Source organism: Pagrus major, chromosome 9 (assembly GCF_040436345.1).
Source record: "Pagrus major chromosome 9, Pma_NU_1.0".
Taxonomy (NCBI): domain Eukaryota; kingdom Metazoa; phylum Chordata; class Actinopteri; order Spariformes; family Sparidae; genus Pagrus; species Pagrus major.
Window position 1 is genome coordinate 18,549,747 of NC_133223.1, and position 27,018 is coordinate 18,576,764.

At 38.6% G+C, this 27,018-nt stretch overlaps 1 protein-coding gene across 1 annotated transcript in view; it reads left to right on the plus strand.

The window, feature by feature from the left end:
- Positions 1-3,208: 3,208 nt before the first annotated feature.
- The window catches only part of stk39 (serine threonine kinase 39), a 30,440-nt gene continuing 6,630 nt past the window's right edge, over positions 3,209-27,018 (plus strand). Inside the window, exons 1-14 of the mRNA XM_073473034.1 lie at positions 3,209-3,511; positions 5,896-6,008; positions 6,232-6,340; positions 7,891-8,029; positions 8,392-8,447; positions 9,315-9,424; positions 9,562-9,663; positions 10,650-10,783; positions 10,935-10,983; positions 12,240-12,305; positions 16,934-17,056; positions 18,582-18,611; positions 19,042-19,098; positions 20,527-20,588. Of these exons, the coding sequence (XP_073329135.1) occupies positions 3,412-3,511; positions 5,896-6,008; positions 6,232-6,340; positions 7,891-8,029; positions 8,392-8,447; positions 9,315-9,424; positions 9,562-9,663; positions 10,650-10,783; positions 10,935-10,983; positions 12,240-12,305; positions 16,934-17,056; positions 18,582-18,611; positions 19,042-19,098; positions 20,527-20,588 (1,250 nt within the window). The 5' untranslated portion in view covers positions 3,209-3,411. The remainder of the gene's footprint in view (positions 3,512-5,895; positions 6,009-6,231; positions 6,341-7,890; positions 8,030-8,391; positions 8,448-9,314; positions 9,425-9,561; positions 9,664-10,649; positions 10,784-10,934; positions 10,984-12,239; positions 12,306-16,933; positions 17,057-18,581; positions 18,612-19,041; positions 19,099-20,526; positions 20,589-27,018) is intronic.

Here is a 27,018-nt window from a genome sequence, read left to right on the forward strand (position 1 = left end):
GGGAAGTAGACTCAATCAGCTCCTCCGCGACTGATTGGTGCGTTGAAATGTCATGCAGTGCACTGTGTGTGTGTGTGTGTGTGTGTGTGTGTGTGTACGTTGTGCCGGCCACAGCACGTAATCAAGGTAAACCACGTCTTTGTACAGCACGTAACAAGTTCAAGTAGGTTTCATCGTGAAGGGGCTGTAGAGGATTGGATGTTTTTTTTTGTGTTTTGTTTATTTCGTTTCTTGTCCTGCTGTTATATTATTGTACGAATCCATCAGTAACCACACGAGGTGTCACCATCAACGTGTTACTGTTGCCAAACTCGAACTGATCGTGTATGATTTTTTGTCAAAATGTGAATTTTAAGCACGATTTATACGACAACACGAAAGCAATATGCTCCAAAGACTAGTATGTGCACGCCATGGCTGGTAAACCCTGCCATCTACTGACAGCTTTCATGTATGACCAGTAGATGTAAACTGACCCTGTGATAACGTTTTCTTAACTTCATAACTTAATAGTCTTATATATTTCTTTAAAGGTGCACTATGTAAGTTTTGGGAAGAAAAAGAGAACTCTTTTTTTTATGCCTAAACAAACTAAATAAACAAACTCTCTTTGTTTTCATGACTGAATAAACGGAATAAACAAACTGACCTTAAAGGAAAACACAGTTTCATACTGTTTTACTTTGTTTATATGTGGCGGACCCTGCCACCTATCTAGCTTCAAACAGTGTTCTGGGGACCTTATCAGCTTGTTTATTCAGTTTACATATTTCCGATTTTGTATTATTACCTCATTAAAAATGTAAATATTAAAATTCTGAGTTTGAATTTCCTCTCCAAAACTACATAGTGCCCCTTTAATAGTAAACAATTTTAATGAATGATTCCATTCAGTCATTTTTAAAAAAACAAAACAAATATTGTCTGGTTTCAGCTTCTCAAATGTAAATATTTCCTGCTTCCTTTTGTTTAATGTGACAGTAAATGTAATATTCTTGGGTTTTCGACAAAAAAAGTCATTTGAAGATGACATCTCCAGTTTTAGGAGGTGGTTTGAATTTCTTCTCCAAAAGTACATAGTGCCCCTTTAAGTGGAAGAAAACCAAAGCTTACTTATTTTTAACATTTGGGTAAATTCCTGTGTGGCAGCTATAAAATATATATTATAGGTTGTACATTTTGAGTCTATGGTGATCTTGAACTGTGGTTTAATATCTTCCATCTTCTTAATTAAAGAAAACTGCATATGGAGCCTGAGTGTGCGACACTTTTTTCCACTTTTTAGTATCTTCCAACCATTATATAGCCGAGGCTATCAATGAAATAGCTCTGTCAGACTCCTCTCATTATAATGCAGTACAATTAAGCAGAACCACTGCAGCGTCCAACTTGACCTAAAAGTTAATTTAAAACATCTTTAAAATGGTTTAAACAAAATAAATCTTAAGATAAAAGTTATTGCACCGTTACATTAAACTGCATTAGTTTTAGCTCGGTGTTAACTGGCCTCCCAGTGTATAAACCATGTGCACAGTACAAGAAATCAACATAAGAATTTATTTATGTTGTATAATACAAAATAATCATACATTTTATTCAGTATTGTACTGCATACAGTCCTTATTATATTCCCAGATAGCATATTTAAGGATTTTATGGTATAATAGTGGAAACACTTTATGTATAAAGTATAACTAATTATTATTCTTAATATAGATTATTCTGCCCATTATTGTCTTGATTAATCCACTGGTCTATAAGAAAAGAGTGAAACATTTCACACATTATCCTAGAGTTAGAGATTTCATCTTCAGATCACTTTTCCCCCCTAAATCCAACATTAATACATTTGCTGTTACGTAAAATATAGGAAGCAGGAAATATTCACATTTAAGAAGCTGGAACCAGACAGTATTTGTTTAAAAAGTGACTGATTCAAATCACATATTAAAATTGTTGCTTATTAAAGGGGCGCTATGTAGTTTTGGAGAAGAAATTCAAGCTCAGCATTTTAATATTTACAATATTTACAATATTTACAATATTTACAATATTAATACAAACACAGAAATATTTTTTTTTTTATGACTGAATAAACAAGCTGTTCTCAGAGGAAAATAAGGTCCCCAGAACACTGTTTGAAGCTAGAAAGGTGGCAGGGTCCGCCACATATAAACAAAGTAAAACAGTATGAAACTGTGCTGTCCTTTAAGGTCAGTTTGTTTGTTTAGTTTATTCAGTCATGAAAACAAAGACATAAAAAAATCAGTCAGTTAAGATCGTTCTCCTCTGATTAAAATTTTTTCCCCAAAACTACACAGTGCACCTTTAAAGGATTTTATGATATAATAGTGGACACACTTTATATATAAAATATAATAAATAGAGCAGCAACTAGCCTAATTATTAGTTTAGATATAGATTATTCTGCCCATTATTGTCTCAATTAGCAAACTGATAGGTGAAAAATTTCAACCACATGATCCTGAAGCTGAAGATGTCATCTTCAAATGACTTTTTTTTGTCGTAAACCCAAGGATATTAAATTTACTGTCACGTAAAAGTAAAGGAAGCAGGAAATATTTACATTTGAGAAGCTGGAACCAGACAACATGGTTTGAACCGAATCATTCATTAAAATCGTTGCTGATTAAACTTATACTGACAAATCGATTAATCGTTTCATCTCATGATAATAAAAAAAAAAAGTCATGCGTGTTCAGTTGTGCAGTGTGTTGTCATCCCGGCTCACTGCTGGACAGTATCCAGATGTGTTGGCGCCATCTTCTGGCCGGTGTCCACAACGTCACTGGCAGGCCTGACTGCACGTGACACATTGCATCGTCACACAGACGTGTGACTGTCTCACACAAAGCGGGCTGCCAACCAACTTAACACACATTAATAAATGAACATCCGGACAGTTGTTGAACACATTTTATTAATGAACTGAGATAAAACAAAAAAAACATGATGGATTAAACACCTGAATCTGTAGAAGCGCTCTGGAGGTCTTCACAGATGATTAATGGTGATGTTAGTGAGTGTCTTCCTGTGTGTATTGAACCATCGTGTAGTCAGCTGTCATGTCACTGCTGTGTGAGAGTGTGTGTGTGTGAGTGATAGAGAGAGAGAGAGAGAGAGAGAGAGAGAGAGAGAGAGAGAGAGAGCGCATGTGTGCGGTCCGTTATTTTCCGGGTTGCTGCTCATCGCCAGCGGTAGTTGCTCTGCTTCAGCCGCCAGCTGACACTCGTAGGGAGGAGGTGAGGTCAAACTTGATCTCTCCCTCTCTGTGTGTGTGTCTGTCTGTCTGTCTGTCTGTCCGCCTGCCGGAGAGAGAGAGAGAGAGAGAGAGCGCGAGAGCGAGAGGGGCAGGCAGCTAACTAGCGCAGAATCATCATCATCATCATCATGGCGGATCAAGGCGAATCTCCGGCTCCTGTCCAACAACCGGCGCTGACAACCAGCTGGCCAATTACCAGGGAGTCGTACGAGCTGCAGGAAGTCATAGGTAGGTACCCGGGGTGTGATGGGGGCCACATACGATCATGGAAAGGCACGCCGCGGCCGGTTATCAGCTGTGAATGACGATGAGGGGCCTACCGGCTTTTTCATATGCAGCAGCCTCCTGCGATGCTTTGCAATGCGGATGTTAACCAGCACATTCACAGACTACCGGTTTAAAAGTGTGAGCAGGCTGAGACAGCTTTTAAAAAAAAGGAAGGCTGCTGCACGAGGCTGAACATGTACCTTAAGTGTGTGGGTGATGGAGACCTACTCCAGCTGTGTCAGACTATGGCACGTGTCCAGTTTATGAGCCATTAATAAAAATCTCAGAGGCTGTGGCTGTGGAAACACCACAATGTGTTACTGCAGCTGTGTTATCTGTGATGGCATGTACATGATAAACATGTGCTTATTAAAGGAGCACTGCGTAGTTTTGGAGAAGAAATTCAAACTCAACAAAGAAAAACAAACAAATGATTGTAATAATTACAATATTAATGAAGTAATGATACAAACTTTTCCATGACTGGATAAACAAGCTGTTCTCAGAGGAAAATATGGTCCCCAGAACACTGTTTGAAGCTAGAAAGGTGGCAGGGTCCGCCAAGTATAAACACAGTAAAACAGTATGAAACTGTGTTGTCCTTCTTCCCCAAAGCTACATACTGCTCCTTTAACATAGTATAGTCGAACTCATAATAACGTCTATATTGATGATAATAATAATAATAGTGTCAGTATGAGGCCTTGTAGATTATTTTAACATCAGTAAAACTTTTAATTACTCTAAAAAGTGATACTCAGCTCTTAACATAGCTGTAACTATTCCCTTTGTTTTTGACTCATCTGTCGATTATGTTTTTCTTGATCATTTAGGTTTAGGTTTTGATTTAGAAATGTCAAAAAATAGTTATGAAGAATCTCTGTCTTATTTTCTCAGAGCTCAACAGTGCCTTAAATGTCCAACCTACAGTCTAAAAATATGTAAATTACTGGTTCCAGCTCCTCCGATATGACAATTTCCTGCTTTTCTCTGTTTATTATGATTCCGAACTGAATATGTTTGAGTGTTAAAGACCTTTCTTGCTTAAGATTTAAAGGTTAATTGATTGATGATTATTTTTGAGGCAGTAGATTTACAATGCTCACTCACCTGTTAACAGTGATGGAATGTTACCAAGTACATTTACTCAAGTACTTACTTAGGTCCTTACATTTTGAGTTACTTGTACTTTACTTGAGTATTTTCATTTTCTGCTACTTTATACTTTAGGCAAATTTATTACTTTTTACTCCATTGTATTTATTTGATAACGTTACCTACTTGTAACTATGCAGATTACATGCTGCAGCAGAGTCTAAGCAGCACATTTTTATATTAATTGGATGAAAAATGCTGAATATCTGGTCCAGTATAAGCCAGGCCGATTATCTGTTGACCCTTGGCATACAGTATATAGATAGTATATAGTACTTTTCGGGTGACGCTCACATTTACCAAAGTAATATTTTGGAACAATATCTTTACTTCTACTCAAGTATTGTGTACTTTTCATAAGACTGCTTGTTAAACCTGGTTTTTATACACCTATATAACAAAACTATAACAAAAACAAATGATAATGTGTAGCTTTCATGTGCATTATGCTTGTTATTACCATGTTTAACCTTGTGGGCATTTGTTTGTACCTGTTGTAAATTTCTGTAATAATTTCATGCACTATAGCATTTTCCTCCTGTAAATCTACTTTTTAAAAAGTAAAATCTAGTTTTTAAAGTTAAAAGTCACAGAAACATTTTTAGAAATATTCATGACTAAAAATACCAACAATGAAAATCTTAAATGCACTAAACAAGTGCACAAGGAAGTGTCTGAACATTTTTGGCAAGTGCAGGCCCTTTGCAGATGAGCTGACAAGTCATATCAGTACTGATAAGAAATACAACCACACAGCTGTGAGGTGCTGACTATGTTGAGTTAGTGGGACGCCCCCCCCCTGTTCTCATAATCAGCTGCTAAACAGTCAGATCTTCTCTACCTCTCCTTATCTGCCGCTAACAGTTGGCAAGCAATATGCTGTGTGTCGCAGCTTCTTGGTGTGAACAACATCACTTACTCCAGCGTGGCCTGATTTGTAATGAATCGAGTAAGCAACCCATCAAAAAAAAAGCTGCACTCGAACTCAGCTTACGTCATCGCGCGTGTCTGATGTATCAGGCGGCACACATGAGAGATGGTAACATAAACAGGGGAGCAGAAGGTCAGACGAATGCTGCAACGCCACGGAGTGATGCTCAGTTTACGAGTTGTGTTCCAGCTGTGTGTGCTGCGAGTCCCTCTTCGCTCCCGTCCACTTTGTCATTGCTGTGTTGTGACTGTGATTCCAGGCAGCGGGGCCACAGCTGTGGTGCAGGCGGCCCTCTGCACCCCCAGACAGGAGCGTGTCGCCATAAAGAGAATAAACCTGGAGAAATGCCAGACCAGCATGGATGAGCTATTGGCGAGTACAATAAATATGGGCTTATTTTTTCTGTGTGTTATTGTCCCGCTCTCTAATGCTACTACTTCACCTGTGACCCATATTATTCTTGTTGCTTTGTGTAAGTCTGTATCACAATATTAATTAACACACCTAAAAGGCTGTAATAAATCATATGCTGTAAGATGTACGACAGTGTATAAATCTGTCCATGTCACTTCCTGTCGTTTCTCTCCCACAACAGAAAGAAATACAAGCGATGAGCCAGTGCAACCATCCCAACGTTGTCACCTACTACACCTCCTTTGTCGTGAAGGATGAACTTTGGTTAGTCATGAAGCTTCTGAGTGGAGGTGAGCTTCAGCCAAATCTGACATCTGGCTTGGAAATACATGTATGCTGTGTGAATATGAGGACGCTACACACATCTGATAAACAGCTGAAAGCTACCTGGGTTATAGCTCACTTATACTGCAGTTGTTGAAAATAAAGACTTGTATATGTCATGCAGAGTAGGGCTGGACGCTGTGGCCTTTCAGCATTGTGATATTTTTAGGTTGTATCACAAGACACAATATATCTTGATATTTTGAAATCTCCTCAAAAGCACGTCATAAATGATGCAATATCGATATTGCAGCAGTATTGTAGGGATGACTATTGTTAACTTCACAAAATATCAACACAATGTTTTTTTGGATCAGTAATCATCAGTAATGTGGATGTAATGACTAAAAGAGTCTGATGAGTTCAGAAAATGACATCACTTTACTGTAACGCAGCCTTTAAAACCAGGAAAAGACAACACTCATCACAAAATCCCGATATCCAAATCTAAGATGATATATTGCCTCATATCACAATAACAGTATAACATCACTTGCCCAGCCCTAACACGGAATATACTCATTGTTGATTGACTACATGAAGTACTGGCACGTCATTTATCTGTATTTAGAAGGAAGTGAAAGGGGCAACTGGCAAGAAATTGAAATGATTGTTAGAAAGTTTAGTTTTTCTTTGTGAGTCTGAGTCTGTGTTAAAATATTACTTTGGTAAAACTGAAAGTTGTCCATACGAATAGTACTTCAAGTCTTAAAGTATCTGATACTAAATGCACTCAAGTATCAAAAGTATGAGAAAAAGCAAATAATACACTACACTACAGATAAAATACACTACTCAAAATGAGTTAGGGGTATTGAGATATGGGTGCATAAGCATGTGCATGGATATGCAATAAAAGTCAAATGAAATGTGTCGCATTATTTTTGGGGACCAAAAATATTCACAAAACACAAAATCAAATTTCAGATGTCACAGAATAAACAATCAAGTGAAACACTGAATTCCAATATCCCAAACTAAGTTTGAGTAGTGTAAATTAATAAAAAAATGTGCTACCGGTATATCAGCTGGCCAGTATTATCAGCTGATATTGGCTTATCACACATATATCTGTAAGAGGTTATAATGCAAAAAAAGATGCTTGGTTTCAGTGCACTGATATCAATGTAGACAATAGTTGTAGACAATAAAGTTTATAATTAACTGTAAAATACCCTTTTATAACCTAATTTGAGGGATCATCCTCATATCAGAATTTTGTCATTCCCTCATAAAGTTATTGGCATTGGCCACAAAAATTGAGTATCAGTCGGGTTACTTTGCACTTTACATCCTTACAGCTCTCTCTTGTGAAGGAATTACAGCAGTAATTTTACTAACTTTAATGAACTGTCTAATATGTTTGACTGTTTAAAACACTACGAGCAATTAGCAGACGCCCCAATAATTCACGCCTGGTCGTAGATATTGATCGTGTAATGCTGCTGATTTGTGTTTCTTATCAATGTGTGAAAATCTAACGGAGTATATGTGTTTTCCTGCGGTGTCTTTATAGGCTCCATGCTGGATATAATTAAGCACACAAGCAAGGAGGAGGACAGAAATCGAGCACTAGATGAGCCTATTATTGCTACTATATTAAAGGAAGTCCTGGAGGGGCTGGACTATCTGCACAGAAACGGACAGATTCACCGGTAACGTTTTAACTTACTTAACAATTCATCTGACTGAGATGAGAGTTGCTGTTTTGTTTTGAGTTAGAATTAAGAAACTCACCGTGAGAGAGCCGACCAACAACATTGCAAGTTTAAAGAATCGGCTGAAGTTAAAGAAAACTGAAAATCAGTATTTATTTACTGAGCAGCAGTGCTGTTGTTGTGTTCTGTGAAGTCTGTGCATTTCAAGGTCACTGAGAGGCAGGCTTGAACCTTTATCAGCCCCTTGGGCAGAGTTCCAGATGGTGGTGGGTGGTGGGAGTCGTTTCCACGGACGGAAGAATCAATGCTGCGCCACATGACTTTGTTGTCTGACTGTGTCTGTGTTTTGTTGACCTCAGGGATGTGAAAGCTGGGAACATACTACTGGGAGAAGATGGATCTGTTCAGATCGCAGGTGTGTTGTTGAACGTCATTTGCACCATTGTACTCCATTACACTCATTGTTCTCTTTAATCTAATTTAGCTGAAAGCATGAATGCCTAAATAGTGGGACTGAATTCACAGATTATATTCATGATTCATGAAGAAAGTAATACATATTTAGATTAGATAGATTTATTGTCAAGTAACTGATCAAACTGATATGACATGAGACTCATAATATTGTTGATTTTAAAAAGGTTTGACCAACCAAAAGAGAACCAGTGGCAGTATTTTTGTATTAAGGCTGCAACAAATTATTATTTTTATTGTCGATTAATCTGTCAGTTGTTTTCCCGATTAATTGTTGAGTGGTTTGGTGTCGATCAGTGTTTCCTAAAGCCCAAAATGACGAGATTGGTGATTAATTTAATAGCTAAGAACTAATCAATTAATCAGTTATTTGTTGCAGCTCTATTTTGTATAAAATTGCTTAGATTTTCTCTGAGGTGGGTTTAAGTTCTTAAAATATTTTGATTCATCACTTTATTGAAGCTAGAGGCATTATACCCCCTTGTGACAGAGATTAATTAAATATATTTACAAATATTAATTGTTTTAAAAACTGTGTAAAGAAAATGTAACTTGCTGTTTTTAAGCTAGATATCTTCTGTATGAGTTGTTAAGGAGGAACCTCTATCACATAAGTAAAAAAACATGACGAGTTGATATTAAATAAAACTTAATATCCACTCTGCATTTCTTAAGTTTTAAATGAAAAGATGTCTGTGGTAATTTTTTTATATTTTCAGAAAAAAGTCTCGCCTGCAGCTATGTTCTATTTCCAACATATCTAAATTTGCCTCTGAACGCTGCATTGTTTGTGTATCTGTATTTTCAGATTTTGGAGTAAGTGCGTTCCTAGCCACAGGCGGGGATATGACTAGAAACAAAGTAAGAAAGACCTTTGTTGGCACACCGTGCTGGATGGCGCCTGAGGTGATGGAACAGGTGAGTCTGTCTCTATTCACCCAAAACGGCAGCTGCAAGTTCAACACAGTGTCTCATTCTCTGCTGCTCATACTACTGATCAGTTTCTGGATGTAATGCATTGATATTAGAAGTTATTAGTGATTTTGTACCCACAGGTTCGAGGCTATGATTTCAAAGCGGATATATGGAGTTTTGGAATCACGGCCATAGAGTTAGCAACGGGCTCTGCACCCTATCACCGCTACCCTCCCATGAAGGTGAGACTTCTGGATGTTATTATTGGGTGTTGTTATTTCACCAGTGTGGTGTCTTAATCACAGCTAGTCTTTCAGTTTTCACCAGCATAAAAAAATAAACTATTGGCTTACTAAAGCCTCTCTTAAAGGGACAGTTCACTCCAAAATCCAAAATCCAAAATCCAATTTCTTTTGCCTGTAGTGCTATTTATCCATCTAGATTGTTTTGGTGTAAGTTGCTGACTTTTAGAGATTATTAAATATTAAAGAAAAACATGGCACCTGGCTTGTGGTGCTCAAAGTGGCATCTGAAAAAACTCAATAGCAATGTCTCTTTCCAGAAATCATGACCTGGTTACTCCGGATAATCCACAGACCTTGTTGTGAGCAGTTTCATGTAGGAACTATTTTACTTCTGCAGCACCACGTAGGAGGAAGTGTGCATCTACTCATGGACGAGAAGCTTGTGCTTGTGACAGCACAGGATGTAAACATTACTGGCACCCTCCTCAGCTTAGCTGTAAAGTTAGCTAGCCTTAGTTTAGTTAGCTAGCCTTCTGCCCATGAGTAGATGCATGCCTTCTTCTGCATGGTGATACAGAAAGAAAATACACAGAACCACTCACAACAGGGTCCGTGGATTATCTTAAGTAACCGGGTTATGATTTCTTGAGTTTTTCAAATGTAATTTTTAGTGCTTTGAGCACCACAAGCCGAGTGCCATTTAGTTCCATAATGTTTGAGAAAATGCAGACATCTCAATGGCCGATATCTCCAAAACTCAACAACTCACACCAAAACAATCTAAATCGATGAAAAAAAGAAAATGCGGAAAGGACACATTTTGACTTCTGTGATTGGAACAGGCAACTTTCAGTCTTAACAAACCTGTTGCTTTTACTTCCCACAACATTTTTTCTACAAACAGTTTCCTCCTTTGAGTTTCTTTTCCTCTTCTACAGTGGTTGTGTGGCTTTGATCATTTTTGGCTTCCTGTGTCTTTTCAGGTTTTAATGCTTACCCTACAGAATGATCCCCCCAGTCTAGAGACGGGTGTAGAGGACAAAGAAGTGCTAAAGAAATACGGCAAATCGTTTAGAAAGCTTATAACCATGTGCCTTCAGAAGGATCCTGCCAAAAGGTGAGAACCACATTCCAGACATATCAACCAAATGTTTCAGTGAAGGAGGCTGATGCAATTTGTGGTCAATGAAAAGCACCCGATTAACATTCAGAGAGTGCTGCAATGTTGTGAGGTTGTTTTCAACAATTGCACTTTTCTTTATCTGCAGGCCGACAGCCGCAGAGCTTTTGAAGTGTAAATTCTTCCAAAAGGCCAAGGTATTTGTTTCATCTCAGATCCTTGACTTGCCATTGTTGTTTAGCTTTGTTATTAATGTTTCATGATGGTTATTCCTACTTTGATACATCAAACAGCAAACAGTGATAAAAGTCCGAAAGGGTACTTTTTTTATCATTAGATTCTGTTGCAGAAATAATGATTCCATGTAAAGGGGCAATATGTAAGATATGGTCAGGATGTTAAAATAAATAAATAACATAACATAAAAAAATAACTTTATTAACAGAGTGTGAAGAAACAACAGTGTTGATGTTATGTCAAAGACATCTGTATATTTTGCTGTGTCATCTATGTAAGCCAGTGTTGGGCAAGTTACTTTCAAAATGCAATATATTTTGAATACTAGTTATCTTCATTTTAAAGTAATATATTGCGTTACAATATTACTGTCTGCGTAGAGTAATATATTACTTATTACACTACTTTTTAGTAACTTTCAACAAAATGCCCAAATAATCTATATAGAACAATTAAATAGCCGAGATCTTTTTAAATAAACGAATGGCCATGGACACAGTAATGAGCAGGCAGACAAAGGATGATATATTATGAGATAGGAATAAATATATTTAATTGTCATATGAACCACAATAGACCTATACCTTCTATAATGTAGCCTATAATGACATGACGAGACAAAAATCTCTTTTTCTATGCCTTTTTATTTCAGTCCACAGCACAAAGAATGCATGTGTGACTGAAGAATGTAAAACAAAAGGGCGCTCGGAGGATTAGGCTTCATCATGAGGCTCATTTCAGTCACACAGAGATCCAATCTGGTGTCCAGTTGTCTGTGGTTGAGCTGAGCCCCGTTGCCATGATCCAGGCCGACTTTCATTAGCTAACACACATACTAATCCATGGCTAACTGAGCTAATAACTGCAAGCTGCTACAGCCAAAGATAACTACAGCAAAGAGTATAATGAGCAGCAGTTCGTGGTTATGCTGCCCCCTATATTTTTGGAGCTACCTCCAAGTCCTGTCCATTTCTTACACATTATACCTTTAAACCGTTTCATCACTGGTAAACCTTTTCACAATTAAAAAAAGAGAACTTGGAAAGTTGTATACACCTTTCATTCTCCCACCAAGCCCATTGACTTCAGAGGGCTACCATTTATAAAACACAATACTTGTGATTTTTGTAACTCAGTCTAAGGTTAGGATTTATTTAGTCAGTTCACTGTGTTTGATAATAATATTTTGATTCATGTTTTGATTTTTCTCTTGCAGAACAAAGAATATCTGGTGGAAAAGCTTTTGTGTCGTGCACCAAAGATTTCCCAGCGAGCGAAGAAGGTATGTTAACACAAACAGTCCCTGTAAAATAACTCAGTTATTGACTAAACACGAAAGAAATTATGAAAGAGTGCTGAGATCGTCTGAAGTGTCCCTCTCCTCCCGAGTGTTGCATTTACAGTCAACAGAAACTACGCACTGTGACTTTCTTCAGAGCCTCAAACACTTTATGCACAAACTGTTGTGTAGATTATGTAAAAATATGGGCCACTGCGGCACAGGAGTCGAGCAGCATTGATGCAAGCACATCTATGTCAGCGGCTCCCAGTCAGCTCTCCTCATGTGGCACACTAAAGGCAAACAGGATTAAATGAATTGTTAACATTAGAGAGGTGCACATTATTGCTCAGTTTGCTTGCTCAGTTGCCCAGGGGTCACAGTTTAGTGGGAGGAAGTGCAGTTTTTCAGGCACAGCTGATATTGACTTCATATAACTCTCCGCCTGGATGGCCAGGACAGAAATGGGAACAGAGGCCCGTCGCCGGGAGGCAGAGTGACCACGTGGAGGGGTGGAAATCTACTGACGGGCCCGGAGTAAATGGAGGGCATAGTGGATAGCAGGGTTGTTACTGTGTATGACGTTAACATTTACGCACAGACAGAGCAGGGTGTCAATAAAGAGGAAGGTAACTGTTGTTGGAGTGGCATCATGTTGAGGTTTGTTGATGGTTCATGTGGTAACCACAGGCATCTAGCAGTCCGAACAACTGAAACACGGAAAGGTACCTATTGCTAAATAGGTCTGTGTATTTCCTGTAGTGAGTGAATGAATGTAGCAATTAGCAAGAGCTTAGCTTATCTGGTGCACTCGTTTTTTTTATGCAGGACCAAATTAACTTTGGATGTTAATGTCAATACAGTGAATTAAAGCCACCAGCGAAACAAATTTTGCAAGATTGGATCTTAAACATCGGCACTTAATGAATCTAATTTGAATGACTAGAATCTGTACACTGTGGAGTGGTGCTGCAGCTAACGATCACTTTCATTATTGATAATTCTGCCAAAACCCCAAAACTCTTCACGTTCTATCATGAATGACAAAGAAAAGCAGCAAATCTTTACATTTAAGAAGCCTGAACAAGCAAATGTTTGATGTTTTTGCTTGAAAAATGACTAAAACGATTAATCGATTATCACAATAGTGAATAAATATACAAAAACTGAACCCTAACTGTAATAATGAAAATTGTAAAATTATAATATAATAATAAGTAGCCATTGTTTTAGGCGTGGAGTCTTGTTATGAGTGTAAAATAGACTCAATAGATTCACTTGATAGCTCAGGTGGATGAAACATATGAGCCACAGAGCCGGTGTCCTTGTCCTTTTGTGCTGATTTGACCTGCAGACTCGTCTACATTATACAGCAGCCCAGATCTTGCAGTGAGCAGCAATACTGCAGAAACATTGTAATCTCAGGATGCTGTGACCTCTTTATGTCAACACCACAGTGGCCTCGCTCTCCTAAGATCTTGTCCAGTAACTCCCAAACATCCCAGTTCAGCTCCTGCTTCCACTTCTTAACCTCTCTGAACTGCAGGAGTTTCTCTCTGCCCCTTTGCACCTTTTGTTTCCTGGTGTTCTTGTTCTGTTTCTGTAGTTTTTGTCCTGCGTGGTGTTCTGCAGTCATGGTAAACACAGGGAAGCACCATGTGGGTTTAAGAGACAGGACTTGAGGTTAGACTCTACAGGTGAAACATTGTTTTGTCAAGCACTGGTCAGTTTTGAGATTTTGGGCTATTTTGCTTCCATAACATGTAAAGTAAAAATTCCACCGAGTATTGTCTACCATGTTTCGTCTGTGATTTGGGGTTGCATTTATTTTCAACAGCACAGCACACCACGGATGTGTGAAGGGATTTTAGTGACACTATACAGCATTAAAGTGAAGTTATTGAATATTTTTGCTTTTTCTGTATCTTTTTTGGTAACTAGGAAACTAGCTGGTTTCTGCGGTTCCAGCTGCACTTAGGGACAGATATAATTTGTCCAGCTCGTTTGGATGAAAATGACGGTGTAGCTTATTGTCTATCTTGAATGAATGAGGCCTCGTTTGTGCTTTGACAGCGTTTCTCTTATGAGGTATTGATCCCAGAAATTGATCTGTGAGCACCATTCCAACTGAGAAAACATATCCATGAGTTAATGTCAGTAAACGCAGACTTCGAATGTGCCACATGAAACACTGATGTGAGATGGTAATTTCTAAAAGACATGAGGTCCCCTGATAATACTAGTCAAAGTGAGTTCTTTCTCAAACTGTGAGCCACAGATCTCCACTGCAGCAGCATGTACATTTGACAAACCTTCCACTTTTATTCTTTTCCTTATTCTGAAGGTCTTTACATTGGGGGTTTGTTCATATATAATTCATAGCCTCATTTATGAAACAAGAATGTTGAACCGGGCTTTATCCAATGTTCAGATTTCTGTTCTGAAAATTAACACATATTTTAGAAAATGCCTCATTGCATAATCAAACATAACATTTAAGAACACTTGTAATCAGCTGGGGAGGTTTCATGGTGATATATATTAGTTATAATTGTAACAATATTCACCTAAAGCCAGATGACTAGTAAGAAACCTTACTCATTATATGGGATTTCAATGGCACATTACCTCTCCTTGAAAATGAAAAGGAGATGGCAGATCCTCCAGTCTTCTGTCACTGACAAGGCAATTTTAAATGAATTACTTTATCTAATGAAAGAAGGAAGGAACTCGGGAATGATTTCCTTAAAAAAGAAAGACGTGACGAGTGGAGAAAATTGCCTCTTACAGACAAACAAGGGTCCATTATGGCTTTTATATTTGAAATATGAATATAAAAAACAGATCAGTCATGCACTATAAATTGAAGGCACATGTGAGTTGAGTAAACAGCAGAGGGCACCCTGACACTCACACTCCAGCTTCCAAATGAGAAAATTGGAGACATAATTGTTTAAAGATCGGACATCAGTGACTTTCAACCAATGTGGGCTTGGATTATTGATTTGTTACATTTTCAAAGGTGAGAAAATAGAAAAAGATTAGTATTGAGTTTAAGTTCATGGTCCAGTGCACGAATGATGATGAATACTGATTGAGCTCTGCATGGATGCTTTCTGAAGCCTGATTTCAAAACACAAAATGTGCATCAGGTAACATTTTCCCACTCTGATTCTCTAATGTTTCTGTTCACACATTCACAGTGGTGTCATTTCTTCAGCTGCATGTTTGTTGTGTGTCTGTTGGGTGATCACGCACGCCTGCTGAGTGCATTGATCTGTGTCTGTTTTGCTGAAGGACCCCGAGCAGAACTGGGGGAGCCTTGGCTCTGTGTCAGTTTTGGAGGAAAAACCCGACACCACCAGAAGGGTAGAGCTTCTTTAACTTTGAGCGTGTCTAAAGCTGGGGAGTGTGTACCACCCCGGTACTAGTGGCTTCCAGTGCTGTGTGCTGTCTGTGGTGTACTGATATCTTACCTCACCCTGCTAGACTAGCCGTGTGCTGCTTGCCTTACACCCTCTCTCAGACTGTAGAGCTGCAGCAAATTACAGGCTTTAACGATGACTCTGTCTTACTTATCTGCTTTGTTATGCTGGTTACATCTGCAGTTATAATACGACTGGTGTTTAACCAAATTTGTCATATTAGATGTCACTTTTATGTTACTGAGTTTTCACTTACTGTGTTTTACTTACTGTGCTGAAATATGTGCCCACCAAAAATGATACAGTTACTGTAAGCATCTGTATGGTTTCTTTTGGAGTACTGAGCAATTTTTAAGTCAGTCACAGATGTTGTGTTGATATTAATACCAGTAACCTTTGAAAATGAGCCACAGCCCAAGACTGGCCAACAAAATCAAATATCACAGTATTTTTGACCAAATACCTTGATATTGTGGCAATATTGTAGGGATGACTATTGGTACTTTAACAAAATATTAACACAAAGAGATTTCATGTTACAAAATGAAAACAATGTTGTGAAAGAAAAGGACAATTATTCAGATTTTCTTTTCATTTTTGTCATGCTTCCATGTCAGATGTATTCAACAGGCTAAGTGACTTGAATATGGCTTTGTATATTTACCTTAAAGGGGCACTATGTAGTTCTGGAAAAGAAATTCAAACTCAGAATTTCAATATTTACAATATTAATGAGGTAATAATACAAACTCAGAATAATTTTTTTTTCCATAAACAAGCTCAGCTCTCAGAGGAAAATAAGGTCCCCAGAACACTGTTTGAAGCTAGAAAGGTGGCAGGGTCCGCCACATATAAACAAAGTAAAACAGTATGAAACTGTGTTGTCCTTTAAGGTCAGTTTGTTTATTCAGTTTGTTTAGGCATAAAAAATCAGTCGATGAAGATCTTTCTCTTCTGACTAAAGTTTCTTCCCCAAAGCTACATGGTGCTCCTTTAAATGTCACTAATGTTCAGGTGGGGTTGCCAGTAGTTTCTCCCAGGGACGGATTCTTTAGATACATCAGCTCATCACAAGGGTCCCAGTTCTTCAACAACATTAAGAACCACTGCTCTGATATAAAGGCCTCACGAATTATGGGTAATAAACAACAACAATAAAACAATGAATGAAGTGATCAACATTATGTTTTGTGGCTGTGTGTCCAGGTGAGGAGAGTCCCAGGCTCCAGTGGCCACCTGCACAAGACGGAGGATGGAGACTGGGAGTGGAGCGATGACGAGCTGGACGAGGGCAGCGAGGAGGGCAAGGCAGCAGTGAATCAGGGCAGGGTAGGTGAGACTCCACGAAGGCCAGTAAAACATAATTCATCATTAAGATTATGTTTATATTCAGCTTTATTTGTAAATGTAGCAAAACTACATGCATGGAAGTTTAGAGCTCGAGTCTTGGAGTTTTGGTCATTACTGTTGCACGTCATGTCTTACCTGTAGATCAAAGTGTGACGTAACTCCCCCTCTGTCTTTGACCCTCTACATCCTCTCCCCTCCGATCAATCAGTGTTTTTTTGGATAGCAGATGGCTTATCTCTGCGAGAGCCTGTCATGAGGTCGCTGTAATGAGCTGGAAGATTGCTGCAAGGATTTGAGGCAGGAGGAAGTAGACAGCTCTGATCAAAGGGCCCTTTGATAAATGTATCCAGCTTTAATGTGTGATGCAATAAATAATACCTTATCAAAAGTTGTGGTTTAAGGATTAAGTCGTTCCTGATAGTATTTTCACAAGGATGTGTTTGTAGTTTCCTTTCATCGATATCAGGCTTGTTTATTACTTTTCAGAACTTTACCACTCTTTTTTCATAAAAGTCTTGGACTGTCGGACAGGATATGAAGACTGACAATCTGAATAATGTGTTAAAGGTCCATTGTGTAGGATTTAGGGGGATCTGTTGGTAGAAATGGAATATAATAATTAGGGTTTGGCAAAAAGGTGAGGACCCAGATCTAGACACAGAGGCAGGCAGGTTAAAAAACAAAGGGCGAACTCTCATAACAAAGCCAGAATCTAAAAGTCAAATGCAGGCAAAGAAACGCAAGGCAAATAAGAATCCAAGAATAAGCTAACGATACAAAACTAAGAGCAAACCAGAGGTCGAAAGCTGTAACACAGGGGGCACACGAGAAACTCAGACACAGGAAATGAAGACCAACCGACACCAGGAAGAAAACAGACAAACTGACAAAGAGTAAGGGAAAAACACAAGCTTAAATGCACAGGGACTAATTAAAACATTAAAAAAGGTGGGAAAAAGAAAAAACAGGAAACAACTGAACAATAAAACCCAAAACCATGACAATTACATTGGCAGAAATACAAAAAAAATTAAGAATTGTTGTGTTTTGTTACTTTATAATGAGCCCTTTATATTTACATGTTGCATCGCAGTAGCCCAAAACGGACAAACCAAACACCGGCTGTGAAGAGGGCTTTATGCATTTTTTGCATATTTTGTGGTCAGCGTTAGGGAAGGTGTGATAACAAGGGCATACGCACCGTAACTCAGACAAATAGACGAAATACGAGCAAATTATGAAAGCATTTTCATCAATTTGACAGCACACGCACAGCATTTAGGAAACATACCGCAAATACATGGAACAGAAAAATGCTGCATATGCAGTCGACACAACGGAAGCTGAATTTAGAGGCACCGTATAAGACACCACTAAATTCTACACACTGGACCTTTACGGGTGTTCAATGTAAATGTTGCGCTCTTTGAGAAACATCATTATTATTGATGTGTGTACCTGTGAATATGAAAATGTAAATGTGTGTTTGATTTTTCCCTTCCAGTCACGAAGGGTCAAAGATGAGGCCAAAGATGTGAGTTAGCTCCTCCCCTCATACACACACTTTAACATGACATTTAAATAACACAGATCTTTCTGTATTTTGTTGAAGAGACAAGTTGTCATAGATAATAAGCTTCATCTTTTCTGCTGCTGTGTAATTGGGTAACTTGACTGAGGGGCATTTTTAGAAAAGCGATTACATAGCCTTCATGGGATGAAGCTTGTGTAAGAATCACGAACTCAATTATGAATTTTAATTTCACCAAACACATTTTTATGCAGTTTAATCAAAACAGCCGGAGCAACTGTTTTAAGCTGTCTCACTAAGGCGACAAATTGCTCCTCAATGATTGTTTTGAATGACTTGCCTGTGTTGTCTTTATAAGATGAGCTCTGATTTGATATTTACCAACGATGTAATAGCATTTGCACAATTCCTCCTCTCATTTTGTTCCTCCCAGAATGAGGAGAATGCCAACAATGTCCCTATTGAAGGCTTGTCTATTCAGCATCCCCAGGTGAGGGATTCAGCAGCAGCAGCACTAATTTGTCATGATTCAATGACCTTGATGCCGCACTGATTATCTGTGTGTGCTTCTGCATTCTGTACATGTGTGCGTCTGTCCGTGCATGTGTATCGGTGGGCGGACGTGTGTGTGTGTGTTCACATGTGTGAGTGTCGGCCTCCTGCAGCTCCTGGATGCTCACAGCAGTAATAACTCAGAGTAAATGGCTGTCTGCCTGACAGTGCCAGCTCAGTGCCTGGGTGTATCTCATCTAAAGAATCACTGCCATTACAACCTATTTTCTAAAGCCATTGTCATTTTGAAGATGAGCCAAAGCAGTTTGAGGTGCAGTCTTGTGCTCCGGTAAGGAATTAACTCTGACAGCTACTCAGCCGTCATTTCTTACCCTAAGTGTCCATTTTTTGCCACACAAAGAGTCCATTTTCAAGATGGAAGTGATAACGGTGATAGATCCTAATACAGTGCACCTTTGTGTATTGCTCCTTTTCTTTTTCCATACATCTTTCCCTAGAGCTGCAATAAATGGAAGACATTTTTCAGAGACGATAAACCACACAAGCCAGGGAATCACTAGACACCTCATGATTCGACTGAAGTCCATTTAAGAGGGTGCGATCGTAAAACGGTCATCGATGGATCTTGATGCATTTAAAATCTATACGTGATTTAGGTAACGTTTTATAATAGCCATCATTAATAAATGTTGAATTTATAGTTAATTAAACTTTAGTTAATAGTTATTTCACTGCTAGCAAAGTATGAAATGCTTTATAAACCATTTATTAAACAGTTGTAAAGTTTTGTAAACATCAAGTGCATCCAAATAATGTTTACAGATGAACTACAAAGTACAGCATTTTACTGTTATTTTACAGTACATCTACTGTGATTTATTTTAACAACATATTACCATATATTGGAATTCAGTATATTAAAGTTGGATAACTGTGTTTTGCTGTAATTGTACAGTATATGTCAGCATGTTACTGTTTGTTTACTATAGTTCTTATTTAATAAAATGTGTTACTTTTGCGATTAATTTATATAAATCCTAAAAAATGATGAAAAGTAGCAAAAGCAAGAGAACACACATTCAATGAAATATTTACTTTTTCATTGTTTGTTAACAGTGAAATAACAATTAAGTAATGTTTTATGAACTATACATTTACCTTTTATTAATGATGGTTATTATTAAGTGTTACCTGATCCATAATAAGTTTAAATTTCCGATTATTGACTTCTCTGCATCAAGTGCATTCACTGCTGCACACACTTGTGGTTTATATTTTCTGACTATATGTTGACCTTGCTGTGCTATAAGCTGTATGCAAAGCTTCTTTTTCACAGAAAACATTTTTGCTTGTCCGATTTCTGCTTGTCCATTAGTTCACAATCATCAGATGTTTTCTCACGCAGGTCGAACCGTACGAGGATTCAGCTTACATTCAAGGAGCTGTGAACATGGTACTACGGCTAAGGTGAGACAGATGTTTCTTTCAGATCATTTCCTCGATCATCTGTTGTTACATGTGACATTCTTAAGAGAAACACAAGCTTTAGAAGCAGTTTAAAGTTCCCATATTATAGAAAGTGAGATTTCCATGTCTGTTCGATTATGAGGCAGGTCTAGGTGCTATATAAATACTGCTAAAGTAACAAAATGCTCAATCGAAGGAGAAATTCACATAGCCTGTGTCCGGAAACTGTGACTTTAGACGAGCCGTCAGGACTTCCGTAAGGTTGTGATGTCACAACTTTATGGTCAAGGCCCTCAGCCACGCCCCCAGTAGGGCCATGGTTATAAAAAACACGACAGAGCTGATGTGGAAATATTGTGGGCGGTACCTGCTCAGGCCTGTGAGCGTTGACCAATCAGAGCAGACTGGGCTTAATCAGTAGGAGGTCTTAAAGAGACAGGCACACAAATGGAGCGTTCAGACAGAGGATGAAAAGAGGTGCTGCAGCAATGGACATTTTGAGAAAAATAAGGTGTTTTTTGAACATTAAAGCATGTAAACGATTTCTAGTAAACACACAGAGTAAAGGTGACAACCTGATAAATAAATAAGCATAATACAAGAAAACAGGAATACTAGGCAGATTTACAAACCACGTCATCTGTTCACTTTGTCTTAAACATGCTGGCTATTAATACAACTAATGATGTTTGCCTGCTATGCAGGGGATCTGGCATTGCCATGGATCCCTTCACCTCCCTTCGTCTCACCGGTGGTGTCATAGTGAGGAGGGCGTCACACTCCATTGGTTCACTGGCTGTGCTCCACAATTTGCTCCCTTCCTTTCAAGCAGCCTTTTCTTCTTGCTGTTGTATTTTCAGACATTGCTGCTTATGAACACATTTTGAAGGCTTATGATTCAGTCAACATTTGTAATACGTTAAAGCAAGGCTGATGTTCTAATGGCAAAAATCTATAGATCATATACATTATATTTACCTTCTCAGTATGCAAACACACTGAGAGAGAATAGGGATAAGAAGAATAAGAAAGGGATGCAGCAACAGACAGAATATGATGCATTTTTGGACAGTTGAAAGTCTGCCTGTAGCTCCCTGATGAGCTGGTTTCAGAGCACACTCTTGGTTGAACAGACATCTGAGGGTCCCTCCCCAGGCGTCCAGCACAGCCATTTTATTCCACGCTTACAAACAAAACAGCGGTCTGGATGCAACAGCAGAGACATTATTCTAACCTGGTGATTAAAATAAATTGGCAGTTTCCGATGGTTCAGGCTTTTTTTTGGTTCCTCTGTTTCACATGTTATGTGTTGTCCAATATTCGTTCAATCTATGGATTTCTTGGCTCAAACACAGATGTGGTTAATAATAGTACAATTACAACATCAACATCCATCGCAGCTCTTAGTAAATGTAAAAATACTGCCATTCCTGGTTACAAGCTTGTTAAAAAGTGTCAAAGCAGAATCATGCGGCGAATGAATTAATTTCTACAGTGAAATGCATTCACTGTGTTCAACATGATCCCAGGATTAGGCTGTCAGGTCGCCTCTCTGATTTGTCAGCCAGAATATTCAGTATTAGAGATGCAGACATGTGATGGATGCGCTCTTAGATGTAAGTCCATAAAGCGTGATGGCATTTTTTTTTTCTGAGGGGTTCTAATGCTCATATATGCCCTGCTAGATTACCAAAACCTTTCATTACACCTTCTTCTGTGACATGCTCTCCAGTATGAATATGTTAACGATGGGATTTTTGTATGATGTTTTATATTCCCTAAGCTGGAAAGGATGACAGGACATTATATTATATTTGATGCAGCAGCAAGATATGTGGAACCTTATAAAGGGTGGGTAACGTCAAGCACCTCTTTGTGCACGATTTATCCTTCAAATGCTGAATCGGAGGGCGTTAACAGAGTTATCTCCATCTGAACAGCAGATGTTATTCCGACTTCGAATCAGTCATTCTGCTTGATTTTGAAATAGCTGCGAAAGAGCATTTTCTGAGCTATTTGCCTCTGACTTTTTCTGCATTGTTGAGAAGGATTTGGCTGGTGTGTTTCTGGTGTGAATCAGCACGGAGGGTTTTATAAGATGAGAGGCTGCATTCATATTTAGGGATTTTCTTTGGCTGTGGTCCTATGTTTTGGGGGCAGAATAAGACATATTTACGGGCACAAGTAGTGTGGCGCTGCATAAGAAGTAGGGTGATTAAATGAAAGATTTGTCTGGAATATCAATGTAAAGCAGGCAAGATGTTTTCGCTTGGCTTCAGTGTAAATTCAAAGAAAATTGCTTCTTTGAAACTGGAATCTTGTCGCCAGGTGTAAAATACAATACTCACATATGGCAGAAAACACAACAATAAAACCCCCTAATTTTAAAGATTGATGGTCCAAGAGAATTTGTAAAAGATTAAATAGTGAATGCGTAAAAGTAATTGAGTTTGAGAGAGCAAAATAAACAGCTAATTGGTCTCCCTTCTCAACTAATAAGGCGGTTTAACTGATTAGCACGAGTTTATTGTAAGATGATCCCCTAGCAGCACAGACAGGGGAGCAGCAGCAGCATGATTGGATCTTTGTCAACATTTTGTTTGGAACTCATTCAATCTCTTTTTTTTTTTTTACAAAGGCACTGAGGTCTCTTGAGAACGGTATTGTCAGCAGTTTGAAGGGGAAGTTCGGACTTGCACAATATGCTTGCTGTTGGTGCAATGTCATTGAAGCTTAAATAGCCAAAACAGCACAGATGCAAATTGATTTCACTGAGTAGTTCAGAGGTGACATTTCCTTGTTTTTTCTAAAGGTTCTTCTTCATAAAGGGTAACTAGATGTTGACAAAGGTCAGGGTATCGTCTGAAATGTCTTCTACATACATCTTTGAGACACACAAGTGATGTCAGCCATAAGCCTGAAGCTGGGTTTTGTGTCTTGGTGTCTGGGTTTGGGTCCTTTTTAGATACACATACAGTAGCATATATTATTTGTCGCTAGTACAATAACAAGGAACTCAACGTCCCCTTCACTTATTATGAGGTAAACTTGTGGATTTTATCCTGACAGTCGCCAAAACAATTTGACGATGTCATCTTCGACTCTAGGAAACTGTGGCTGGTATTTTTCCCAATTTTCTGACATTCATTTAGACTAAATGAACAATCAATGAATCACAAAAATGCTGCACTCAACAGGTTAATTAATGATAAAAAATAATCAGGCAATGGTTTATTTTATGGGACCATTATCTCCTAATAATTTCCCAGGAGGTTTTTTCAAAAGTATGATGCTTATTATAGGTAACATGGTCTTCTATTCTTGGAAACGGTATTCTCCATATTTGTTGAATTGTGTGTTGGCCTGTAGACAAATTCCTGATTTTGTTAAGCTGACCTGCTGTTCACAGACTAAAACACTCTCAAGGTTATGGCAGCAATTAGTTTGAATTCATTTATTGAAGGTCTAGAGGCTGGACATAGTGTTAATGTCCTTATAATTAATCAAAGATAACATGGTTCCTTCCAGGAAATTATGGACCTGTAAAGTGTTACCAGGTTCAGCCCTTGTAACATTTTAACAAGTACTATATATTTTTATTTTGCATGTGAAACCTGGATCTCATTTTTTTTTAATAAGTGGATAAAATTGGTTGCCCTTTTCATTTTATGTGTATTTAGTCTTTTGATATGCTATCAAGTTATGATCTTTTTCAGACATAGCAGTAGACTTTCACCTCACCGTGGGGTCCAATTGTCTGGGACCACACTGAACATCTTCAATATTTTAACGTAAACATAGAAATAATCAAGTTTTGAGGATTCAGATCCATCTAAAAACAGTTATGTTATGACGAGAGTGTTATTATGACACGATCATCAGGTTTTGTACAAACGCCCATGCCAGCTTGAGTTGATGCTGTCATTAAAGGCGATCTATTAAATTGAAAATGAGCAGAATATGTCTACTTTAAAGCAAAAGGGGGACATACCAAATCCTAAGATATTCTGAAATTCATGTACATCTTCAAAGATTCAACTTTCCACTCAAATTGTTAAACTAAAATTATCATTCGTAATGAAAAAAAGGGGTATTACATGCAAAACAAATGCAAAATAGTAGTATCTTGACTGGTGATCTCCCCCCACTGTAAATAAAACTATGTAGTCTCAGCAGGGCATCTGTCTCTTGGCTTTGGCATCATTATATGTTACATTTTCTTTGAAATATCTACATTTTTCTTACCTAAAAATACCACTTAGCTCCACTGTCAGTAACCTCTGTGACAGCCAACAATGCAGGGCTGTAGTGTGTTGTACTGACAAACATCACCAGGTGTCAAGTGGAGACTTGAAGATTTCTCTGCCCGTCTTCATTATGTTTGCCACAGACGTGTCTTTACTATTGTGAAAGCAGTCTGCTCACTTATGGATTACACGCTATTTTTATAAGTATCATAAACCTGCCATTGTCGTGTGGGATTACACAGCCATCTCACGTGCACGAACTCAAGTTAGTTCACAATGTGTCAAAAATAAAGAGAGGGTTGGTGGGTGAAATCCTAATCGTTCTGTTGTTGAACTGTGGACAACATTAAATCTTCAGAGTGCTGAAACCCTCACACGTCATGACAGCGCTCAGTCCTCTATATGTGGCTAATCCTCCTGACGTCGTCTTACAGAGCGCACTGTTGGTTTTCCACAGAGGAGGCAGATTTTAGACTCGATCTATTCGGGCAGGGTTATGATTCTTTGACAAACGTGTTGCCTAGCCGTGGCAGCGTGCGCCCTCAGCTTCCAGTGCTGGGAATAGAGATGTTGTTTACATCCATCTGCTCCACCAGATTTTAACTCTCCAAAATTAAAAAAAAGTCGAGCTGACTCACAGCTGAGCTAATAGTAAATCCTCACGCCCACTGTTTTGTTTAAAACTGCTGCTAACAAACTCATTGCAGATATGTATTTGGTTATGTGTGTTGAATTATGGCTCTAATCTCATCTGAAACGAGGGTCGTGGGCTGGCTGTGGGATTTATTTTAATTTATTTAGACTACAGACCAAATTAATCCTCTCCTGCAACACCTCTTTTGGGTCGCACTGACGTGTCGTGCTTTTATCAGCAGCCGGCTACTCCCCTGGCACACTCAAATTTTAAAGACAGATTTCTAATGCAGGTGATGCAAATTAAGGCAGGTTAAGGCTGCAAAGAGGCTGGAGGGCACGTTTTGTTAATGAAAGGAAGCTGGGTTTAGACTGATGCACGCAGATAAGCAAGTGCCAACATTTTATGCATTTCTTCATGTAGACTTTTCAGTTCTATAGTATACTGTATATCTCAGTGTATGCAGCAGATGTTGGTATGCAGAAGAAGCAGTCAGACAGCTGTTACCTTTCATGCGTGATGAAAACCACTGAGACATGTCCTCTGCACATTCATTATAGTGTCTTCGTCCACTGCTATGGCACGTTTCCCCCACACAACTTACCCAATTAATGTGTTAGTTAATTGGCTAGTTACTTATACTAAACTGGCAATAGACAAGTTTGTTTGCTTGAATGTATCATTAGGAAGTAAATGTTGATTGCACATCTAGATTAGTTTCCTCTAAACCTCGCTCTCACCATGTAATTTTGCCTGCCACCGGGCACCAAATCTCCCGGGAAAGCGAAGGCTGGCTGGCAGCCTGACACCATTTCTATCTAATTTCACATCTCCATTTTGGCAGTATGGTTGCCCTGTTTCCAGAATCCTGTGCTTGTGTGGGTTTCCTCCAAGTGCTCAGGTTTCCCCCACCATTACAACATGTCATTAGGTTAATCTGGTCGACTAGTCCAAGTCACTGTCTTAGATCTGGAGTTGGTCCCTGAGCGATGTACATTTGGCTGCCCACTGCTCTCATGCAAAAGACAAGTTTCACCACATTGTACATTGATTGCGTGTGATGAATAAAATCATTCTTCTTCTGTTGTAGACTAAATGAATGAATAAACTCAGATTTTGTCCTGTGTTGCAGGTAGTTGCGACTCTGAGGAAAACAGAAACGATACGGTTGTCTTTGTAACAGCGGTGCCGACAATAATACCACTTGGAAAAGCTGTCTGTTTCCACTTTGAACAAGTTTGTCATATGAAAGGAGTTGTATTAGGGCCTTTCAGCTTTTTTCTTGGTTTTCTTGCTATAAGAAGTTAGTTAGTTCACACTTGCAGCTCTTGTTAGTACCTTTTTCAGCAAAAATGCTGAAAAAAATCAAGTGTATTGTTACCTGGCACACAAGTTAGTGACTAGCTACTAAACATAGTACAGCATTTAATCAGGAGTTGATGGAGACCAAAAGCTGAGTTTTAATGAGAGTGAAGATCAGACTGACATTTGTCAGGTGATCACAAACTCGGATCAATTGATGATAGACAACAGTCTTGTACTTGTTTTT